General features: G+C 41.8%; 1 protein-coding gene across 7 annotated transcripts in view; it reads right to left on the minus strand.

The window, feature by feature from the left end:
- The window catches only part of SPECC1L (sperm antigen with calponin homology and coiled-coil domains 1 like), a 135,774-nt gene that overhangs the window by 59,035 nt on the left and 54,730 nt on the right, over positions 1 to 22,009 (minus strand). For all 7 annotated transcript variants that reach the window (XM_046639739.1, XM_046639737.1, XM_046639733.1 and 4 more), the window contains 5 exons: positions 19,369 to 19,442; positions 18,072 to 18,247; positions 13,578 to 13,741; positions 10,351 to 10,442; positions 5,033 to 5,123 (listed from right to left, as the gene is read on the minus strand). In XM_046639739.1, coding sequence (XP_046495695.1) covers positions 5,033 to 5,123; positions 10,351 to 10,442; positions 13,578 to 13,741; positions 18,072 to 18,247; positions 19,369 to 19,442 — 597 coding nt within the window. The remainder of the gene's footprint in view (positions 1 to 5,032; positions 5,124 to 10,350; positions 10,443 to 13,577; positions 13,742 to 18,071; positions 18,248 to 19,368; positions 19,443 to 22,009) is intronic.

Below are 22,009 nucleotides of genomic sequence, written 5' to 3' on the forward strand. Positions count from 1 at the left end.
GACCACACAGACGTGACATTCACAAGGTCACACTGATACCGGGCAACCCCAGGCTCCCCAACCATCTGCACCATCCAGCCAAGGTCTTTGCTTAGCACTCCGGACTTTCTAAGATCACTGTGCAAGTGGGGACACTGAAGACCTTTCAACTACCTGTATCCATGTACCTGGTAGGAGATCTATCCTGTCCCGCTTAAGCCACAAATACTAATTCACATCCTAACTACAAAGATTCACTGAGGCGGCACCAGTCAAGACCCTAGCCATTTCACTCAACTGCCAACAACACCAACAAAAGAGCATTGATTAGTCCATTTACAATAAGATTACTCTAGTCTGAAACATTTTCCTGCAACTGACATATAAGCATGATGGTAAAATAGAACAAAAAACCGAACCTAATAAAATGCTTAACTGCAAAAAACACAAATTCTCTAAGTTAAGCATAGTAGAACTAGCAGCAGCACCTTCTTAAATTTCAGTAATGAAGCCACCAAAACTTTCAAAATGAAAATTATAGACTGTGTTTCTTGATTTATGCCAAGATAAAAGAGACAATCAAGGAAGAAAATCAGTTCAAAACAGAGCTCAAAAAATACTACTCTCTTACCATAGGCTGGATAACCACAGCGGCTTTTTATGACCAAGAATCATGGTTGTTCTTAGTTTTCTAAGTAGTTTCTTTCTCTAGTGACTTTAAAATAAAAGGTCACACTATCAACAAATTCTCAGATAAAAATTCACCTAAGTGTGTTTCCCTCTCCCTCTTGTGTTTGCACTCTTTGAACTAAGCCCCATTAAGGCATAACAACAGAGTGAAGTGGAGAATGAGAGCAGCGTTAACACAGACTGACCGCACACACCCCAAGCCCAAGAGCATTATCATCTGATACATCACCAGATAATAAAATGAGGAGAGCCAGGAAAAGGTTTAATTCAGCAGAGCCCTAAAGACACAACACATTTAGTCTATGTCTTCAACAACCTTGGCCCAGGGCCCTTCCCCACCCCATTCCCCACCCACAAAAGCCAAATTAATAGGAAAAATTAAACGGTATTCTTTGCCCAGCTTCCCATATTTGTTCTTTCCTAAGAATCACTAGGAGTGCTTGTGAAAATGAGGATTCCACACTCCCTTTCCTGGAGAGTCCATGTCAACAGATCTGAGGTGAGGTCCAGGATTCCATATTTAACCAACTGACTCAGATAAATCTTACCAACAGGTAAGTGTGAGAAACACTGCTGGTGTTGCCTTTCCCCAATAAACCTTGCCCCACCGTGACCCGATCAAGAAGAGTCTAGAAGGTAGCCATCACAAGGGGAGAAGGCCCCAAGGGTCGGCCTCAGGAGGCTTGGAAAGGCCCAGGGTCATTTCTCACTGGAGCATCCCCACCCTCCTCGAGGCTAACTGGGGCCTGAGGACTCGGTATTCTCTGGTATCCCAGGATCACCTCAGTGCTCTCTAGATGGGAGCCTCCCCCAGAGGGCTGTCCCAAGTCCAGGGTTACACATACTCCCAAAGACTGTGGTGTCCTGGCTCCTGGCTCCGACTGCAGGTCAAAAGGCTGACTATTGACAGAACTGGGGCGCACACAACAGGCAGCGAAGTGAGTGCTCCTGAACCTTTGGCTTCCATCTTTGCCCTCAATACATGTGGCTTTTTAAGTGCCCGGAACATAACATGTATTGATGCTTTCTCACAGCTACTTATTGGCAGCTAAGCAAAATCCTGCAGACTTTGGTTGCCTTGCAATGAATTAAAATCTTTTACTCATAAACAATAAAGAACCATCCTTTTCAGCCACTTGTGCTACTAAGAAAAAATCCACACGTAACAGCAATAAAATCTAACAATGAGCATTTACTATGGGCTAAAATTTTTGCTAGCACTTTACATGCTTTAACTCATTTTATTCACTCATCTCACAATTTTTTTATCTAGAGCCCAATAGAGGCATATCTTGTTTTATTGCACTTCGCCTTGTTGAGCCTCACAGATACTGCGTTTTTTTTTACAAATTAAAGGTTTACAGCAAGTCTATCGGTGCCATTTTTCCAACAGCATTTGCTCACTTCCTGACTCTGCGTGACATTTTGTTAAGGTACATACATTGGGTTTTTTAGACATAAGGCTATTGCACACTTAACAGACTACAGTATAGTGTAAATGTAACCTACATGCACTGGGAAACCAAAAAATACTCGTGACTTCCTTTATTGTGATATTTGCTTTATTGCAGTGGTCTGGAACTGAACCCACAATATTTCCGAGGTGTGTGCCTGTACTAGTAGAGGTGCTGAAGACGCCTCAGTGAACAAGACACAAATCCCTGGCCTCACGGACCTCACAATCTAGGGAGGCAGACAATAAAAGTCACAGATAAGTAAACTATATAGTATGGCAGAAGGGAAAAGCACTAAACCTAAAAAAACTTTTTTAGGGGCTGTCTCCATGCCCAAGTGGTTAAAGTTCCACACACTCGGCTTCAGTGCCTCAGGATTCGCGGGTTGGGATCCCAAGTACAGACCTACTCCACTCGTCAGCCATGCTATGGAGGTACCCCACATACAAAATAGAGGAAGATTAGCACTGATATTAGCTCAGAGCTAATCTTCCTCAAGCAAAAAAGCAAAAAAAAAAGAGAAGGATTGGCAACGACGTTACAAATCTTCCTCACCACAAAAAATATATATATATATTTTTTTTTAAAGGGAGAGAAATCAGGGAAAGGAGCGTATAGAGGAGAGAGTGGTTTATAATTTTAAGTATGGTGCTCAGGGCTAAGGTGAGATTTGAGCAAAGCCTTGAAAGAGAGCAGGAGTGAGACACCTGGACACCTGGGCAGAGTGTTCCAGCAGAGAAAGAGCTAGTGCAAGGTTCCTGAGTCAGGAGTGTGCCTGAGTGCTCAGAGGACAAGAAAGCCTGTGCGGCTTGGCAAGGGGACCAAGAAAGAAAAGTGGTGAAGCCAGAGAGATAAGTGAGGCCAGGCTGGGAGGTCTGGAGGCCACTAAGACAACTCAAGATTTTCTTCTGAAAGAAATGAAGAGCTAATGGAGAGTTCTGGGTAAAATGACATGTCCCAATTTACATTCTTCAAGACTACATGGACTGTAGGGTTAAGAATAGGTTACGAGGGGGATTAGGACTCTTTTGCCAGAATCCAGGTGAGAGATGATGGTGGCTTAGTCCAAGGAGGTGGTAGTAGAGGGAAGAGCAAGGCTCTGATTCTGAATGCATCCTGAAAGTAGACCCAATGGGGTTCCCTAAAGAACTGAACAGGTCTCTGATATGGGGTCTAAGATAAAGAAAGGAGTTAGGGATGACTCTAAGTGTTCTGGAGAATGAAACTGACAATAACTGAGATGGAGAAGACAAATTACAACAACAACAAGTTTGGGGAATGTGGGAATCTGGTCCTGGACACACTCAGTCTGAGAGTATTCAATATCAAAATGGAGACGTCAAGTAGGCAATTGGATATACAAGTCTGGAGTCCAGAGGAGAGGAATAGGTTGGAGACGTCAGTGTGACAAAGAGCAGTTAAAGCCATGAGACAGATTCAATCACAGAGTGAGTACACACAGAAGAAGAGAGGCCGAGACTGAACTCTGGGGCACACCACCACTTACAGGTCAGGGAGGGGAAACAAGCACAGTAGACAGAGGAGCGGCCAGGGAGGGAGGAGGAGACACAAGAGTGTGGGTCATGGAAACCAAAAAGAATATCCTGGAATAAGGAGTGCTCAACAGGGCCAAATGCTGCCAACAGTCACATGAGACTAGGACTGAGAGCTGACTGGTGTGTCACCTACAACCTCAAGGAAAGCAACTGTGGTGGAACGGGAGGGTGAAAGCCTGACTGCAGAGCCTGGAAGGGAGGCTTTAGGAATCCCGTGAGCTGGGTATTCAAGACTATTCCCAACTCACAGACAAGGAAACTGCGCCACAAGAGGCCAAAGCCAGGACACATGAGTCCAGTGATCTGTACCACATACACATACCTAGCCCCTGATGGATCCACCTGGGAGGGGAAAGTGGGAACATGGTAAAGATGTAAAGAGAGACTTTAAAGCTTCCACTATTTGTTCCCTTAGCGAGAGAATCTTCTGAGGGGGGAGAAGACCTCAGGTCACGATTGACGAATAAACCAGAAGCCAAGAAGCAGAGGTAAAAGGCAAGTCTTTGTGCAGGGAAGGTAGCAGCAGCACCATCTTGTGCTCCACTGTCCCTAAATGTGTGCACAACCAGCTTATCTGAACATCCAAGACTGGCAGGTACGGGGCCAGACAGTTCAACTGCCACAGTGAAATCTTCCCGCACAGGTGCTACATGGAGCCCATGGAGCCAGCTCCCTAGGTTCTTTAAGGGAGTAATTCTCACAAATCTGCTTACTTCCTCCCCACATCTGTTGAATCCTTGTAGTCTCACCCACAGAGCCTAACTTCCATAACCGAGAGAACACACAGAGGAATGCCTGGAGGAGACTGGCCTGCATCAGCTAAGTGAGCCCTAGGCTGCCACAAAGAGCCGTGTGAAAATGGGCAAAACCTTTACAAATGCACAGCATTGCTGGACCTCATCTTTCAGAGTCTCAGTTTCCTCTTATAAACAATACAGAGCACAGAGATTAAAAGAATGGGCTTTGGAGTCAGGCTGCCCCTGTCTACTGTTCATTAACTGTGTTAACCTGCATTAAGTTACTTGACTTTTTGAAACCTCATTTTTAGTATCTATAAAATAGGGATAACAACACCTACCCTATGAAGAACTAGGAAATACAGTGCCTAGCAATGGGGTGCACTCTCTACCACCCACGCTAATGCTGTGAGAGTTGTCTTCCAAGATGCATTTATTAATAACTCATCTCCCCGTTTGTAACTAAGACATATTATTAGTAAACTTCCAATAAAGATATATACCAGATTGGCTGAAATAATGTCTAGAACAAAGAAAATAATTTACTTAGCCCAAAATGTCACAAGAACCAAAAAATTAATAACAAAAGTGAAATACTGCAACAGATGAGACGCACCTTGAACAGGGATTTCTCCATAGTTTGGTCTCTTATCTGACAGGGCTGTCAGGGGTTTGGATGTAGAGATTGGTCCACTTATGGAATGTCTCTGAAATCAGAAGATAACCGGTGTCAAAGTCAGGTTAAATTTAGAGCTGGGCCTCACAAAGAAAGCAAATGTTGCAGAGAGTAAACATTTAGTTATGGATTTGCATAACTCCTTCCATACTGTTACAGTAAGGCCAACACACGCACACACACTCTCTGTCTCTCATAGGCATATAATGTGATCAAAATACTATTGAAAAAATTAATACAGAAAGATCCCATGTGCCCCTTACTCAGTTTTCCCCAATGGTAACATCTATAGTATAATATCACAACCAGTATATTGACACTGATACCGTCAAGATACGGAACATTTCCATCACCCTAAGCATCCCTCCCGTGGCCCTTTTACAGTCACACCTCCCTCCCCTTCCCTGACCCCATAGCACTGACCCCCGGCACCACTGGTATTCTTTCGTTTAAAGAGAATTCTTAAATATCACATACCAATTGGTGAAACACGAATGTGCTCCTATCGTACTTTTACTGGCCAACCACGCACTGGTTCCAAGTAGATCTCAATTCTGTCACTACTCACTCCCTTTCCTACTACAACTGCACCCATACAACTAGTCATCTTAATTCAGCACGACAACTTTGTCATCGGCTTCCTCATCTCCAGCCTTATACATACATCCCTCTACATGCAGCCAGAAGTATCCACCAAATACCTAAAACCTCTCAGTTCTTCTGCTTCACCGCCTGCCACCTCTAGGTAATGCTCAAACCACCAAACTACTACTCTCCACACACACTGTGCTGTTTCCTGTATGTTTTTTCTCCTGCTTATTTTCTCAGCTTTCCCTAGTGCTTTATTATCTAGCTAACTTCTATCTACTCCTGTCATGTTCCCAGTAGAAACCCACATCCTTACCAACACCTGATATCGTCTTTTAATTTGAGCCATCCTAAAGGGTATGTGCTGGGATCTCATTGTGGATTATTTGATTTCTGTCTCCCCGGTGACTAATGATGTTGGCCATCTTTTCATGTGTTTATTGGCCATTTATGTAACTTCTCTTGAGAAGGGACTTTTAAAATTTTTTGTCCGTTATTTATTGGGATGAAGCCAAGTCTTCTTTGAATAGAAGTCTTTTGACAGATAAATGTATTGTAAAAATATTCTTCCCAGTGTGTAAGTTGTCTTTTCATTTTCTTAATGTCTTTCAGAGAAGTTTTAAATTTTGTGCCCAATTTATCAATTTTCTTTTATGGTTCATTCTTTTTCTTTTGGTGAGGAAGACTGGCCATGAGCTAAAACCTGTTGCCAATCTTCCTCTTCTTCTTGAGGAAGAGTGGCCCTGAGCTAACACCTGTGCCCACCTTCCTCTATTTTGTATGTGAGATGCTGCCACAGCATGGCTTGACGAGTGGTGTGTAGGTCCGTGCCAGGAATCCAAACCTGCAAACCCCAGGCCACCAATGGGCTGCCAAAGCAGAGCACACGAACTTAATCACTACACCACTGGGCAGTCTCCTATAGTTCATTCTTTTTTGTGTCACAAAAAAAGAAATCTTTGCCTTCTTGAAGGTCATGAAGGTTTTCTCTAATGGTTTCATCCAGAAGTTTTGTAGTTTTAGCTTTTACATTTAGATCTATGGCCAATTTCAATTTTTATAAATGCCATGAGGTAAGACTTGTGGCTGTTTTTCTCCCCCTATGGATATCAGGTTGTCCCAGAATCCTTTGTTGAAAAGGCTATTCTTCTCCCATTGAATTACCTTGGCACCTTTGTGGAAAATCAATTGACCTATTTCTGGACTCTCTATTCTACTGATCTCACGTCTACATTTAAACTTATGTCAGTGACACACTGTCTGGATTACGCTACGTGCTAAAATCAGGCAGTGTGAGTCCTCCAAACTTGTTCTTTCTTTCCCCAGATGCTTTGGATATTCAGTCTTTTGAATTTCCACATAAATTTAAAATTATATTATCAATTTCTAAAAAATAGCATGCTGAGTCTGTAATTGGGATTGTGTTGAATCTACAGATCAATGTGAGGGAGCACTGCAAGATATTAACAATATTGAGTCTTCTAATCCATGAATATGATGTGTCTTTCCATTTATTACTTCTTTAATTTCTCTCAGCAATATTTTATAGTTTTCATTGTACAGGTCTTACACAGTATTTTATTAAATTTATTGCTAAATATTTCAATTTCTGACTGTTCATGGGAGTGACTGGATCTAAGCGAGAGCAAGCTAAGTACTCAAGCCAGAAGTTATCTCGTTATAACCTTATCTTGTAAGTGACATCCCAGCACTGCTGCCACATTCCATTCATCAGAAGTTAGTCAGGAAGACCAGCCAGCCCTCAGGAGGGGCAGACTACACAGACCAGGACTACCAGGAGGTGCGGATCACTGGGAAGCATTTCAGAGGCTGCCTTTCCCCGGGACTTATGGATCTCCTTGGCCGTCTTGAGGCTTATTTTTAAGGTCATTTAGGGCAGGTCTAGAAGAGAGTTCACTCTAGGGCTATTTAGTTTTACTTTACGGTGTGGCCCTTGGAGGTGTCTAATGAATGCTCAAATATTCAAAGAGGTTCTGTCACAGTGGCCAGTGGGAACTCAAATGATCCCTGCCCTGGGGAAACTATGGTTTGTCCGACAGCTCCCTGGTAACTGTCCTTTCCTGGTAAATTGTTCTCGCTCAGCCTTGTAAAGGTTCACCCTGTGCATGTGCAGACTGGCATTCAGGCCAAGACTCAAAGGGACGTCTCTGCAAAGTTCTAGACCCCCTTTTCTGCATAGACTCCCCCCTCCCAGGTACTCAGCCCCGTAAATTCTAGCACTCTCATTCTCCTTGAACACTGATCTGTGTCTCCTCAGGTCCAACTGGTTTCCCCTTCCGTGCTCCATCTGGGTTCACCCTCTCTGCACCACCATCTGGAAACTGCCTACAGGAAAAGTGTGGGCCAAAGTAGGACTTACCTCATTTCTTAACTTTTATTTATGGATCACAGTCATGCACTGCCTGTGTACAATATCTGAATAGAATTTTGTCCTATATTTTGTCCAGCTTTCTAGTAGCTTACGCTGGCAGAATAATCCAGCCCGTTACTCCCTCATAGCCAGAAGTGAAATTCCCACAGGGAGTTTTGAAAAATTAACAATCCCAGTCTTGGGCCATATTTCCCAGAGATTCTTGTTCACTGGGATGAAGGCTGGGAATCTATTTGTTTAAAAACTCTCCCACGATTTTTATGTACAATTAGGTTTGAGAAACACTGTGCTAACTAATCAAGTACTAAAAAGCTACTGATTGTGGCTTGTAATTATTAGTTTTTTTCCAAGTTAGAAAGAGGAGATTTTTCCCCTCTTACCTTTACAAAGTTTACAAAGTGATGCCTTGTATATTAAACTTCAACTGACAAACACTACTTAGAGAAACTCCACCTTATCTGAAGTTTATTTTTGCACACTTACTTTGTTTTTATTTACATCTTCAGGTCTTTAGAAAAAGTGTGATTAATAGAGCATATAAAAAGCTCATTACAGATCGAATATGGAATTCCCCTTGCCTTCCTTTTAAATTAAGAGTATAACATAAATATAAATGCAAATTCTACATAAACGTAAACGCAAAGCCACTAATTTGCAACATTACAAATGAGGAGGGAGCACAGTTTTACCCTAAACTTTACAAAGGATAAAGTTAAAAAGTTCACTCACAAAATACATGACCAGTAACTCACACAGCACAAGTCTCCATTCAAAGAAAATGCTCCCAAGCCCTATTTTTTAGGGAAGAGGTGCAGCCAAGGCTACCCTAAATCCCAGGGAACTAGGTTTTATGCTATTTTTCCTTTGGCTACTATCAATCACGTGGAAAAACTCCACCTCAGCTACTCTTTCCACAAGTTGGCTTACTAGCAAGGGCACGAGGAGAGGGCCTCTCAAGCACTACAGAGGAACAGAGGAACAACCATCTGCCCTGCTTCTGGTCTGCACTTCCACAGCAGCAAGGAAGGGCACCTTCTGAAACTTGTTTCTCATGCATCAGCAATGCCCTTGCGCTAGACCGCTACAAAATGGCCCACAACGAACCGTGCTTCTCTGACTTCATGCCTTGCGCAGACCCCTCCCACTCTGAATCCAGGTTGGCCTTACGATTTGCTTGGACCAAAAGAACGGGATAGAAGAGACCTCGTCAAAGTTCCAAGCCCAGGTCCTAAGAGGCTTTGTTAACTCCATTTTCACTCCCTTGGAGCTTGAGACTCCCTGCCACAAAGAAGCCTGAGAGGAGAGAGCACGCAGAGAGAGCAGCCCAGTGCTCTCCATGGATGCCTGCTGAGCGCAGGTGCCAGCCCACCCGCCAGCTAAGTGCAGCTGCAGGCGGAGCCCAGGCAAAGGCAGCAAACGACCGCCTAGTCAACCCAGAGAAATGTGAAAAATAATAAAATTGCTGTTTTAAACCACTTAAGTTTTGAAGTGATTTGCTATGCAACAAAGGCTGAAACATGCCAACTACATATTCTATTTAGAGAGGTATCTTAGTGCAATGGTTAAAAGCATGGTTTCCGAAGCCACACTGCCCAGGTTTAAATCTCAGCTCTACCACTTCTTAATTGTATCACCCTCGACAAGTTGCTTAACCCTCCTGGGCCTCAGTTTCCACATGTGAAAACTAGGGATAAAATAGGACCAATATCCAACAGAGCTGCTGTGATGATTACATGAGTTAACATCAAAAAGCATTTAGAGGCCTGGCCTGGTAGCATAGTGGTTAAGTTCATGCACTCCACTTCAGCAGCCCAGGGTTCATGGGTTCGGATTCCAGGCGTGGACCTACTCACCACTCATCAAGCCATGCTATGGCGGCATCCCACATACAAAAGAGGGGAAGATTGACATAGATATTAGCTAAGTGACAATCTTCCTCAAGCAAAAGAGGAAGATTGGCAACAGATGTTAGCTCAGAGCCACTCTTCCTCACCAAAAACAAAAAGCATTTGGAACAGTGTATAACATATAGCAAGTGTTCAGAAAGTGTTCAGTAGGTGTTAGCTATCACTATTACTAGAGATTTTCACAACAATAGCACAATTAATATTTACATAATTTATCTCAATTAAGGATATTCACAGTATCTTAGGGAAAAAAATCCTAACTATATCCCTCATAAGGTAGTCATCTGCCCCGACATAAATGTAAATGATTTTGAAGAGGACTATCTTTTAGATGTGAGGCCCCCGGGTCCCCCACGGGCACAGGCACTGACCTGCATAGGGGAGACAGCTGCCGCAGGGGGTGTTTTCATAGGACTTGGACTCAGAGGCGTTCGAGGAATTGCAGCTGCAGCAGGGTTTGGAACTAGAGGAACAACAAACAAGGAAATGATGAATGCATCAGGTACAGTGGAAGCTTTCCTAACTGGTCCTTGAAGGGATCACCAGATGAACCAATGCTCGCAGCTCCCCTGGAAACCGTCCTGACTGGTGCATGACCTCCACCGAACACTCACACCTGTGCCCGGCAGTCGGCGCTCGTCCAGCCACTGCGTGGGTGGTTTCCTCCCTAGAGTAGTTGTGTTTATTTCCAACCCTGGTTATGCCAGTCACTTCTTTTTCGTTATTTAATTAACTTATGTGGTTAAAGTGCTCCATAAACCAAGGAAATTCAAGTACAAAAAACCCAAGAAGAGGATTTCTGTAACTGCATCAGGTAAGAAGCATGACACATAGTGGATGTTCTCGAACTGTATTAAACAAAGGAAAGTGGGCCCCTGTTCATCTTTTCTCACCTCCTCCCACAGAGCTCATCACTTCATGTCAGATGCATTTTCTGGTTTGCACTTAACCCATGGATGTGTGATTACTTGCATGCATGTCAGTCTCCCTGTTTAGACTGAACTGTTCAAAAGTAGGACCCATAATTTATTCACTTCTAGATACTTGGGCTTAGCATAGATTCTGGTAGAGGGCACATAAAAATGGTTATCTATCTGAAGCCAAGTTAAAATCAAAATGGGACACACAGATGAACTCAGGCACATCACACAGTGGGGCAAGGTGAAGAGGGAGATCACTGGAGACCTTCTGATGCAGCCAAGTACTTATATTCAAAACTGTGTAGATGTATTTTTTTAGAGATAAAATTCACATAATAGAAAGTTAACCATTTTTAAATGTACGGTTCAATGGCATTTAGTACATTCACAAATCTGTACAACTATCATCGCCTCTACCTAGTTCCACATCTTCATCACCCCAAAGGAACCCCAGTACCCATTAAGCGGCCACTCCCATCTACCCTTCCCTCCAGCCCCTGGCAACCCCAAACTGCTCTGTGTCTCTCTGGATTTGCCTATCCTGCATATTTCATATAAATGGCATCTTACAACATGTGGCTTTTGTGTCTGGCTTCTTTCACTTAGCATGTTTTCAAGGTTTATCCACACGGCAGCATGTATCAGTACTTCATTCCTTCTCATGGCTGAATAACACTCCATTGTGTGGATATACTACATTCTGTTTATCCAGTCATCAGCTGACGGACATTTGGCTCGTTTCTACGTTTTGGCTATTGTCAATAGTGTTGTTATGAACATTCATGTACAAGTATTTGTCTGAATGTTCGTGTTCACTTCTTTTGCATATATAACTAGGAGTGGAATTGCTGGGTCATTTAGATGTATTTTACTAGAAAATATTGGTTTTTTTTAAAGTTTAGTATAGAAGTAGATTATCTTTTTGCACTAAAGCCCATTTTATTACTATTTTGAATAACTGCACCATTTTAATTTAGTCTAGACATCCTAGTATCATTTTATTTTAGAAGCATATATTTTTTTAAAGTCCTCCTTTCACCTTACCCCGTATGACCTAGAGGTAGCCTCTAACAACAGTTCCAAGTGCATCCTTCTTGCACTTTCAATGCAAGTATCTATGTACTTTAAAAAACAAAATGAGATCACACTATATAATACTGGTCTGCAACTTACTAAGGACCCCAGACATATTTTAACATCAGTACTTCGAGATCTGCCTCATCCTTATTAAAAGATGCGTAATATTCTACTGTGTTAATGGGTCATGACTGACAACCCTTTTAATGGGCATTAATGCAATTTCTAAGTTTTCCATTTTTTCAAACAACACTATACTGAAAACTGTGTGTGTGTGTATATAGATAGATAGATAGATAGGTAGGTAGACAGACAGATATCTTTATATACTTGTGCCAGTATCACGTATAGGAACTTTGGGGTCTGTGAAGACAGCATTTTCAATGGGAAGATACTGCCTAACTGCCCTCTAAAAGGTCTGGATCAACAGTGTGTGTGAGTATACAAGTGACTTTTCTCTGATTTTAACTCAAAGGAAACTGATTTGTGTATAATCACAGACTACAGATTCCAGAAGCTCTACTTTTATTAGAGTGAATTAGAATAAAGCTATCATGAAGTTTAAAGAATTTCTAGATGAAAATTGAAGCTTTAGGACACATCACAATTAGTTGTTGTAAACAGCTACATCCCCTTCCCTTTCCTAGAGCTACGGAGATTAGAGAGAGGACAAAGAGTCAGTCACCTGAAGGGGAGGAGGGCGAGCTTCCAGGCAGAAAAGAGCATGTGTGCTACAGAGCCTGCCCCGTTTCAGGACCCGAAGTGCAGTGTAGCTGGAGTGCAGAGGGCAGAGTGGTTCAAAGGAGGTAAGAGGAAGGCAGGGTGAACCATGCAGGTGTCTGAGGATCTGAATCTCATTCTAACCACAGCAAAGCAAACAAAGACTTTTAGTCAGGAAAAGATCTTTCTGTCATGAAAGGAAATGAGGAGACTAATTAGGAGGTTACTGAAATGCACAGCTAATGGTGGTTTAAACTAGTAGTTTGACTGTGCCACTAGAGATGGAGAGAAGCAGAGAGAGCAAAGATGTGCATGTCGGAAGCTGGATCAAGAGGACTTGCTAATGGATTAGAGGTGGAGGTGAGGAAGAAGAAGGATTTAAGGAAGAAGGAGGATTCCTAGATTTCAGGCTTAAGTAACTTGGTGGAACGGTGCTGCCATTTACACAAGGGAAAGACTGAAGACTGAAGGGAAAGACTGATTTGGTTTTGGACATAATAAGTTGTCTAGGAGACACCTGAGTGTCAACCTTAAGCAGATGTTTGAATATACAGGCCTGAAGGAGTTCAGAGGAAGGGAAAGGGCTGACATGACACACCTGGATGTTCTTCAGCATACAGAAGATACTCAAAGTCTCAGGCCTGTGTGAAGATACCCCTCTGCATGAGGTAAGGCACAAGTCCGAGACGAAGATCCCTGAAGCTGAACAGATCCCAGGTCTCCTGTTACAATTCACCTTATAGTAAGACTAATTCATTAACAGTAGACGAAATTTGATGAGACTCTAGAGAGCAAGATGGCAATGACTATCAAACTAGGCCAGAGAATACACGGTAAGTGAATACAACTGCCTGCCCTCGGCAGAGTGTATGAGAAATTACCTTGAGATGCACTGTCGAAGGACTTGATGAGGGTTTTCACCGTAGGGGTTGGCTCAGAGGAAGTTGAAGACCTTCTACTCAGCCCCATCCCTTGCCTCAAGGCTGCCAAATCTCTCTCAACAGCATTCATGTAGTTGTACACCCGGCCTCGCTCCTCCTCTTGCCTGAAAACAATATTGAAACCAGGGCATTTTTACGCATATACTAGAAAATACACATTTCCCCTCCCAACTGAAAAGCATTAAAAAGTAGCAGTTAAAAAAATAGAATCAGTTGAGCTGAGTAAATTACCTGGTCTAATATTCTCATTTGCTTGGTAAATTCCAGGAAATGATATTAAAATTGTTATATCAGGTTATCCTAAGTAGGTTAGGTAACCATCAGATTCTATTTTGATTTGAGTAAGTGTAAGGTGAAGACATCAGTAATCCATTAGCAGTGAAACGGAAGGCAGACTGGCCAAAGGTCCTGACTCAGAGCTGGGGATCTCGAGGCTCTGTGCTGCAGAGAGGGCGCGGCCCTTTGCAGGAGAAGCTGGGAACTCACCAGTACATGTGGATAACCTATGCTGGTTCTATCTAATGCACCGTGCATGGACATGGAAATACAAAGACATGAAACCAAAGCCCATACTCTTAAAACTTAAAAAACCCGCTACAGTCACCAAATAGAATTTCTACCAAGGAAAGAAAAGCCTGGGCCCACATTAGTAACATCAGTCTCCCAGATGCTCAGGGTGACGGATCATGAGTCATCTAAAAAATCAATTCCACATTATTTCTGGCCAGCTCTAATTCACTGAGCTGACTAACACAAAAGTTCTCATCTGGAAGGAGATGTCAGCTGCAGAGTTTGTACATGTCATACAACGAACAAGTAAGTTTACAGGTGGACAAAAATTAAGCCAGTCCTTAGGAAAATTTGTCTTCGGTGGCCATTTGGCACTTCTGACCGAGTTTTTCACCTCAAGATGTACCAGAGGGTGTCATGTTCAACAGTTTTAATAAAGAATTGACAACAGCAGGATTAACAACAGGATCAATAGTTATCATATTGTATATGTTAATAAGCCTTAGGTTTAGTTTTATTTTTAGGTGAATTAAATCTTTTAAATATTTTTTAGTTTTAATTTATAATTTGGTGAATGTCAATGGATGTAACCCACATAAACAAAAGCTTTATGGAATCCCCAGTAATTTTTAAGAGTGGAAAGGGGTGGGGCCAGCCTGGGGGCGCAGTGCTTAAGTTTGTTTGCTCCACTTCACTGGGCTGGGGTTTGTGGGTTTGGATCCCGGGCATGGACCTATGCACTGCTTATCTAGCCATGCTGTGGTGGCGTCTCACATACAAAACAGAGGAAGATTGGCACAAATGTTAGCTCAGCCACAATCTTCCTCAGCAAAAAGAGGAAGATTGGCAACAGATGTTAGCTCAGGGCCAATCTCCCTCACCCCCCCACAAAAAAAAAAGAGTGGAAAGGGGCTCTTGGACCAAAAAGTTTGATAACTATTGATCCTGTTGTTAATTATGCTGTTGTCAATTCTTACTTGTTCGTTGTATGACATGTACAAACTCTGCAGCTGGCATCTCCTTCCAGATGAGAACTTTTGTGTTAGTCAGCTCAGTGAATTAACTTATTTTTTAATAAAAAATGACTATATTTTCCAAAACCAAAAAGAAATAAGAACAGCAGTGTTTTTACATTTTTGCAAATCTCATTAATGTCTGGCTTAAGAGAAGACTGCTAGAGTCTCATTTCTTCTGTATTCAATCTATTGCAATATGAAAAAAAGCAGACCTAATACAGCTAGGTAGTTGAAAAAAGGAAGAATATTTTAACGATATTCAAATAGATAATTGTGGCTTGTTAGATAACTGTGGCTTCTGTTCCTTGATACTACACCAAAACGCATTAAGTGGTAGTTACTTAAAAGTTAGTTGCAATGTGGAATCTGAAACCATATGAATGAACTTTTCCTATCCTGTCCATTAAAACCCTCTGGTCTGTTTTATACTTTGAACAGATCTTTTACCCATACACGATTGTGTAACATCATGCATTGGTCAGACAGAAAATAGTGGTTCACTGAGTTACACGGATTTTCCGAATACTTTCTGTCGTCATACAATTTCTTTCTTTCTTTCTTTCTTTTTTTTTGTGGAAGATTAGCCCTGAGCTAACATCTGCTGCCAATCCTCCTCTTTTTGCTGAGGGAGTCTGGCCCTGAGCTCACATCCGTGACCATCTTCCTCTACTTTATATGTGGGACGCCTACCACAGCAGGGCTTGCCAAGTGGTGCCATGTCCGCACCTGAGATCCGAACGGGTGAACCCTGGGCTGCCAAAGTGGAACGTGCATACTTAACCACTGCGCCATCGGGCTAGCCCCACAATTTATTTCTTAAAAGTCACATTTATTAATATCACCAATGATCTCATTAGAAAACTCTTTTAAGTATGGGAAACTGCCAAGCTCATAACAACAGATTCAAGTTTTCCAAAATCCTACCATTGACCTGAAAGCCCATATTCTATCCTTGGCACCAAATACTGTCGGTTGTTTTCCTTGAAGTGACAGACTCTCTTAATCATTTTCAAGAAATATCCATCACATACTAAAGTCTGAACATCCAGGGCTCGCCCGTGGCCGAGTGGTTAAGTTCGCACGCTCCGCTTTGGCGGCCGAGGGTCAGATCCTGGGCGCGGACACGGCACGGCTCATTAGGCCATGCCGAGGCGGCCTCCCACACGCCACAACCAGAAGGATCCACAACTAAAATATACAACTATGTATTGGGGGATTTGGGGGAGAAAAAAAAAAGCAGGGGAAAAAAGTCTGAATATCCATAGTTTGTCTGTCAGTCATTCTCAAGTAAAAATGGGGTTTCATGAAAAAAGAAAACAGCTCAAACTAAAACAATCACACAGTGCTTTCCTCCAGACAACCTCATACTTGGATACGAGTACTTCCCATTTCGTCACATAGAATGTTAGAAAGAATATACTCGAGGACCGAGATTTAGTAAAATAATTTACTGCTTCACCAAGGACATCTTTAAGTAAAAACCACATTGTTCAAAACGTGTGTGTGTGATGGTGAAGAGTACAACAACTACAAGTATAATGTGGTGTCAAGGCCTCAATTCGTCAACAGTTTACATTTGCTTTTCCCTATCAGTGCAGACGTCAACACCACGAAAAGGGCAAACAACATGTCAGTAGCATTATGAAAACAGTCTGACCTCGCAGACCCCCTGAAGGGTGCTGGGGGGCTCCCTGGGGGTCTGCAGACCTCAGTTTGGGAACAGCTGCTCTACAAAATGCTACTTCTTTCAGGAGGCACTTCCTTTAAATGTATGTCTCAAAGAATAACGAGCTTTCAGGATCCAATGGAATGATTCTTTAAGAGGAGAATTTCAGTCACTCAGGTTCACTTCAGCATGGAGCATTTCTGATACACTATTCATTTTATGGTATACAGAAAAAAAGGTAATGTAATATAAGTTCTATAGCAGTGGAGAAACAATAATCTTCCACCTCATGTTCTGCTTAAGGGAGCCAAAGAAAAATGGTTTGGCAATACTTTCCACTGGGCCATACACTAGACCTAAGCAACAACAAAGTACAATAGCTTTTCAAAGATATCCTGGTTAAAGATTTTTCTAAATTTTTTCCTCTGTCTACTAAAGAATTACTCAAAGTAATGAATAATAAAAAATTCATAATAATAAACCTCAACACAAAACTACTCTCCCTCTCTCACAGATAGAGCATACCATAAACGTCATCTCATGAAATACTTTCAATGGGCTTCCAATGATCTCTATGTTAGATGGGGAAAAAAATACTACTGTGGAGATTCATGTGGTTATAAGTATAAAACAAGTGAAAACTCCTCAAGTGAGCAATGGAGAGAAATTCACTTTGCATTTTTTACTTGGGTCTCTAATACTACCAGCTAAAGTATACTCGTCACGGCCCTGAGCACTGTGCAGGCATATCTCATGTACGCTTCACAACAACACTGTAAAGCAAGCAGCACCATCGCCACTTTAAAGATGAAGAGACCAAGGGCCATGGCAAGACCACACAGCTAGGAAGAGGCAGAGCTGGACGGCAGCCAAGTCTGTCTGCCTCCAGAGCCCACATCCTGAATCACCAGGTTATAATCTAAAGACAAGTGACAGGGTTGGAATGTGGGGACAGAGGAAAGGAGAGAACCAGAATGTACCCTTGTGCCAGGGACCACTGTGACCCCTCAAGATTTGGTAGTTATGGACACTGACAGCAACTCCGAAAGATCCGTACAGACTGTGCTATTTTACAGGTGTCATACGATGAGGCCAGAAAAATTGAGTAACTTCCATGAGATCCAAACACTAGATCACACCAGTGTCAAACCCCACATTCTTCCCATCATACCACATCACAAAATGGGGATTTAAGCGTTCTCTACTGGAACATAAGTACACAACTGGTTTCTCAAAACATACTTGCGTGACTTTATTTCCTCCAATTCCTTTGTGAGTTTCTCATTTTTTTCTTGAGCCTCATGCAACCGGCGCTTCAGATCACCAATCTCCTCTTGGGCTTCAGATTTAATGTCATTTGCAATGACCACTGCGGTCTGGAGATCAGCTTGAAACTGCCGCCATTCCGCAGATTCCTCCTATATTAAAAGACTAAATTTTTATTTCCAAAAGAGAGCAATAAAGACATTTAAAAACAACAAAATGTGTTTATGGTTAGATTGCTGCACTGCACTGCCCCAAATGATGACTAATTTCTCTTAAATCCCAGAGAATGGCTATTACCTATTTCCAAGAGGTAATGCAATTATTATTAGTGAACTTGTTCTTAATGAGGAAGAGATTTTCTAGCTGACCTGTGTACCAAGGCATCAAGCACTCAAAGAGTGCTCAATAAATATTCATGATGATAACGCCAAGCCTCCCTTCCTCAGGCAAGTTTCAAAGTAAGTCTTACGAAAATAAACACATCGTCCAAAACTTACAGTGCTTTACCTTTGAAAAGCTCAAGACAGTAGATAAATGGTGTGTGAACCATACTGAAAGATTTTACAGTGAAAAACTATAAATATCCTGACATCAAAAACTAAAAGGAACAAAAAAAATCAAAAGTAAAGGAAAAGGAAGAGGAAGCCAGAAGAAAAACATTAAACTTAATCTAGGCAGACAAAAACCATACAAAGAGAGGAGCAAAGGAACTGTATGGTCCACTGCTTCCCACAGCCACGGGGATGCGGGTGTGGCTGGGTGTGGAAGCCTCCCCAGGGCGTCAGCAACACCAGGGCCACAGATGCCCACTCCCAGGCCCAGCGCCGGCCAGCCCAAAGCAATGATCTGACACCATGAAGGCAGCCAGAGCCGCTGAGGCATGACCCAAACTATGAGATTAGCTTCCCCTCACCCTCTGCATCTGAGCAGCACTGCTACTGGCAAGCTGATCAAATCCACAGAAGACAGAAAACTTGTAAGAAAACAGCTTAGTTGGGACACTTTAAGAGCAAACTTTCTTTCCAAAATATAACACTTGCTTCCTAAGTCCATCTTTCTAAAACTACCACGCATAAAATACATTCTTCTATCCAGAATCTAGCACCAGTCCTAAACTGAAAGGCTGGCATTTGCTTTCTGCCCATAGCCCAGTGGGATATCAACAGCACAACTGCATCTGAAGCTTAAGATGAATGACAACACGCTCAAAAAAGTACTCAACTTTCAAACAACCGTGCTTTTTAATGAGACAATATGTGAAGATTTATCCTACCCGAAGTCTCCTGTGGAGTGTCTTGATTTCTCTTTCCATGTCATGTTTTTGGTCCTGGAGTTTTTTAACCGTATCTAAAAAGACCACAAAAGTTTAAATATTTATTCTTACAGCTGTGTTCAAAAGTAATAATATAAAGGGAGGAGGTATTTAAATATGACATTTAAAAAAGTCATCTTGCCCAAAGATTTTTTATTTTTAATACAAAACTTTAAAAGAAAAAAGAAATGCTCAATCCACAGGGTTCGCCAATATTACTTTCTAAGGAAAATATCAAGTTTAAATTACAATTTCTGGATTACTTCCTTCCTCAGTGTCTTAATTCTGAAATAAAAAGTTAAGTAAAATCAATTATTAGAAACACACACACTGTTAGCTCACAACCAATCAAAACAACACTGACTGCTATTAAAACGTGAACTTTAATCAAAAGGGTTATTAATCTGAAGTATTTATGAAACATAACTTACTTTACACACTGGAATAAATTCCAGAAAAATGGTGAATTAGTAAAATTTTTACAAACAATTATATAATACCCTGGGGAGCTGCCATTTAATTCTTTGGAAAGTCTTTTTACAAAATAAAGGAAATATTTATCAAGTAACTCAATACTCAAATTATTTCTTGCATAATAAGAATTTTCTTCAAACAATTTCACTCACTGTAAATATTTAATGAGCACCACCAACAGGCAAAGTACCATTCTAGATAGAGTTGAGATGCAAAGATGAAGGCACAGCCAAGGCCAGTCCCCTTAGAACCAGAAACATAAAGAGAAGTCACATTCTATTTGGAGGTTCTGCTAGAAAATTCTTGCTTCAGGGGAGATGCCTTAGGAGGGCGCCAGGCTGCCTGACTGCCACTCAGTACATCCATCACAGCTGGTTACTTCGACAGCTCAGGGACCCACCACTTCCTCTTCGGTCAAGCACCAGAAAAGGCACCCAAGTCTGATGACAAATACTTTGACTTTACCTACTGCCTCCCCGCTCCAGGAGAACCCTATCCTTTTTGTGTTCCAACTCTGACTTACACAGCCTTGTAACTGTTGCTCTCAATATTACTCCATTTCTTTACACATGGGTCTCTACCACTAGACTGAAAACACTTCAATGGCAGGAGCCACGTGGTGACTCACAGCCGCAGCACCTGGTAGGCCTGTAAAATGGAATCAACGTATAAATGCAGAAGCTAATGGAAGCAGCAAGAGAAAGCAATGCTACTAAAATCATTACCTAGGATTGTTTTTTAAAGTATTACATTGACGGAACTTAACCATTTATTGTCAGGGACATCCTAACTACAGGCATCGGTGTTTCTGAGTAAAAGTCCCTCCTACTCCTTAGACTTAGCAGCAGGAACCCAGGCACAGCGAACACCTGCATGCAATGACATGTAATCAAAAAGATCTTCCTAAAGCAAACAAATTATTAGCTTTTAATCAAGACCCTAGAGGATGAGCATGCTGATGTTTTTCCTTAGACTGGTTACTGTCTTCCTCGTCCCAGTTCCATGAGGAACCTGCTCTGCTGAAGCCTCTGTGATGCAATACCTTTAATTCAATGTCGATACATTTGTGTTCTCATATTTTTAAACAGCATGAATTCTCTTTAGTAAAAACATAAAGCCTAGAATATTTATAACAACTATATGTGTAATAATTATTATAAATAAATAATGATATATTTCCTAAAGCTGGATAAAAAATAAATGAGATAAAATGGGGGGAAAAACTGGACAATTTTGGCAGCCAGTAGTTAAGTTCCTCCCATTTATCACCCCAAAACTACTGAACAAAGTTAAACTCTACGAAATAAAAAGGGTTCAAAATTTACTCATTAATTCAACAAACATCTCAAGTACCCACTTTGTACCAGGCTTTTTTCTAGGTGCTTAAGACGTAAGGAAACAGGGGGAAAAAAATATACAGTCCTTATCCTCTTAGAGACAGAAAAGAGGCGGTTTCATATACAAAGGATTAAACTTTAAAAGTCTATCTCTATACAAGCTGCTTCAGACCTCATTTAATCTGGAGACTAAGGGTCAAATGGGCCATCCAATTTGCTTAACGGCAAAGTGGACACCAAGCTGAGTGAGTGAGTCCCACACCCTGATGGCAATCTCCAGAGGCAAGGAAGACTCTGGAACCAGCATGATGGATTCTCAGGGAAATTTTAAGCCACACGGCCATCTTAGACTAATCATAAAACCCCAAATTTCATCCATTTCTTTTGTTCTTATCCTTTCCTCTTTACCAACCTCTACATCATGGCTACAGAATTCACATAATCACTCTTCTTAAGAGGACATTCTTCTACACCCAGGGCTACAAATTTATTATTGTCACATCTTCTTACTACTCCTTTTAAACAGACGGAAAGCTGGCAGCCAGTGGACATATCTAGGCCGAACAAAGTGCACTGAAAGTGTCTCTGGGAATTTGAATGAAACTTTACAAGTCCTGTTTTTGCACTTCGTACCATAAAGCAGTAAAAATGAGAAGAGGCCTTCCTCCTTGGATACGAAGGAGGAAACCTGTGCTTAGGTTGTTTTGAAGATTGCCATCTAGTCCACTTAACGCCACACAGAAGGGCAGGGTCAGCCTTCAACTGGAGCCTCTCAAGGTGGTTTCCTTCTT

This window comes from Equus quagga, chromosome 15 (assembly GCF_021613505.1).
Source record: "Equus quagga isolate Etosha38 chromosome 15, UCLA_HA_Equagga_1.0, whole genome shotgun sequence".
Classification (NCBI taxonomy): Eukaryota; Metazoa; Chordata; class Mammalia; order Perissodactyla; family Equidae; genus Equus; species Equus quagga.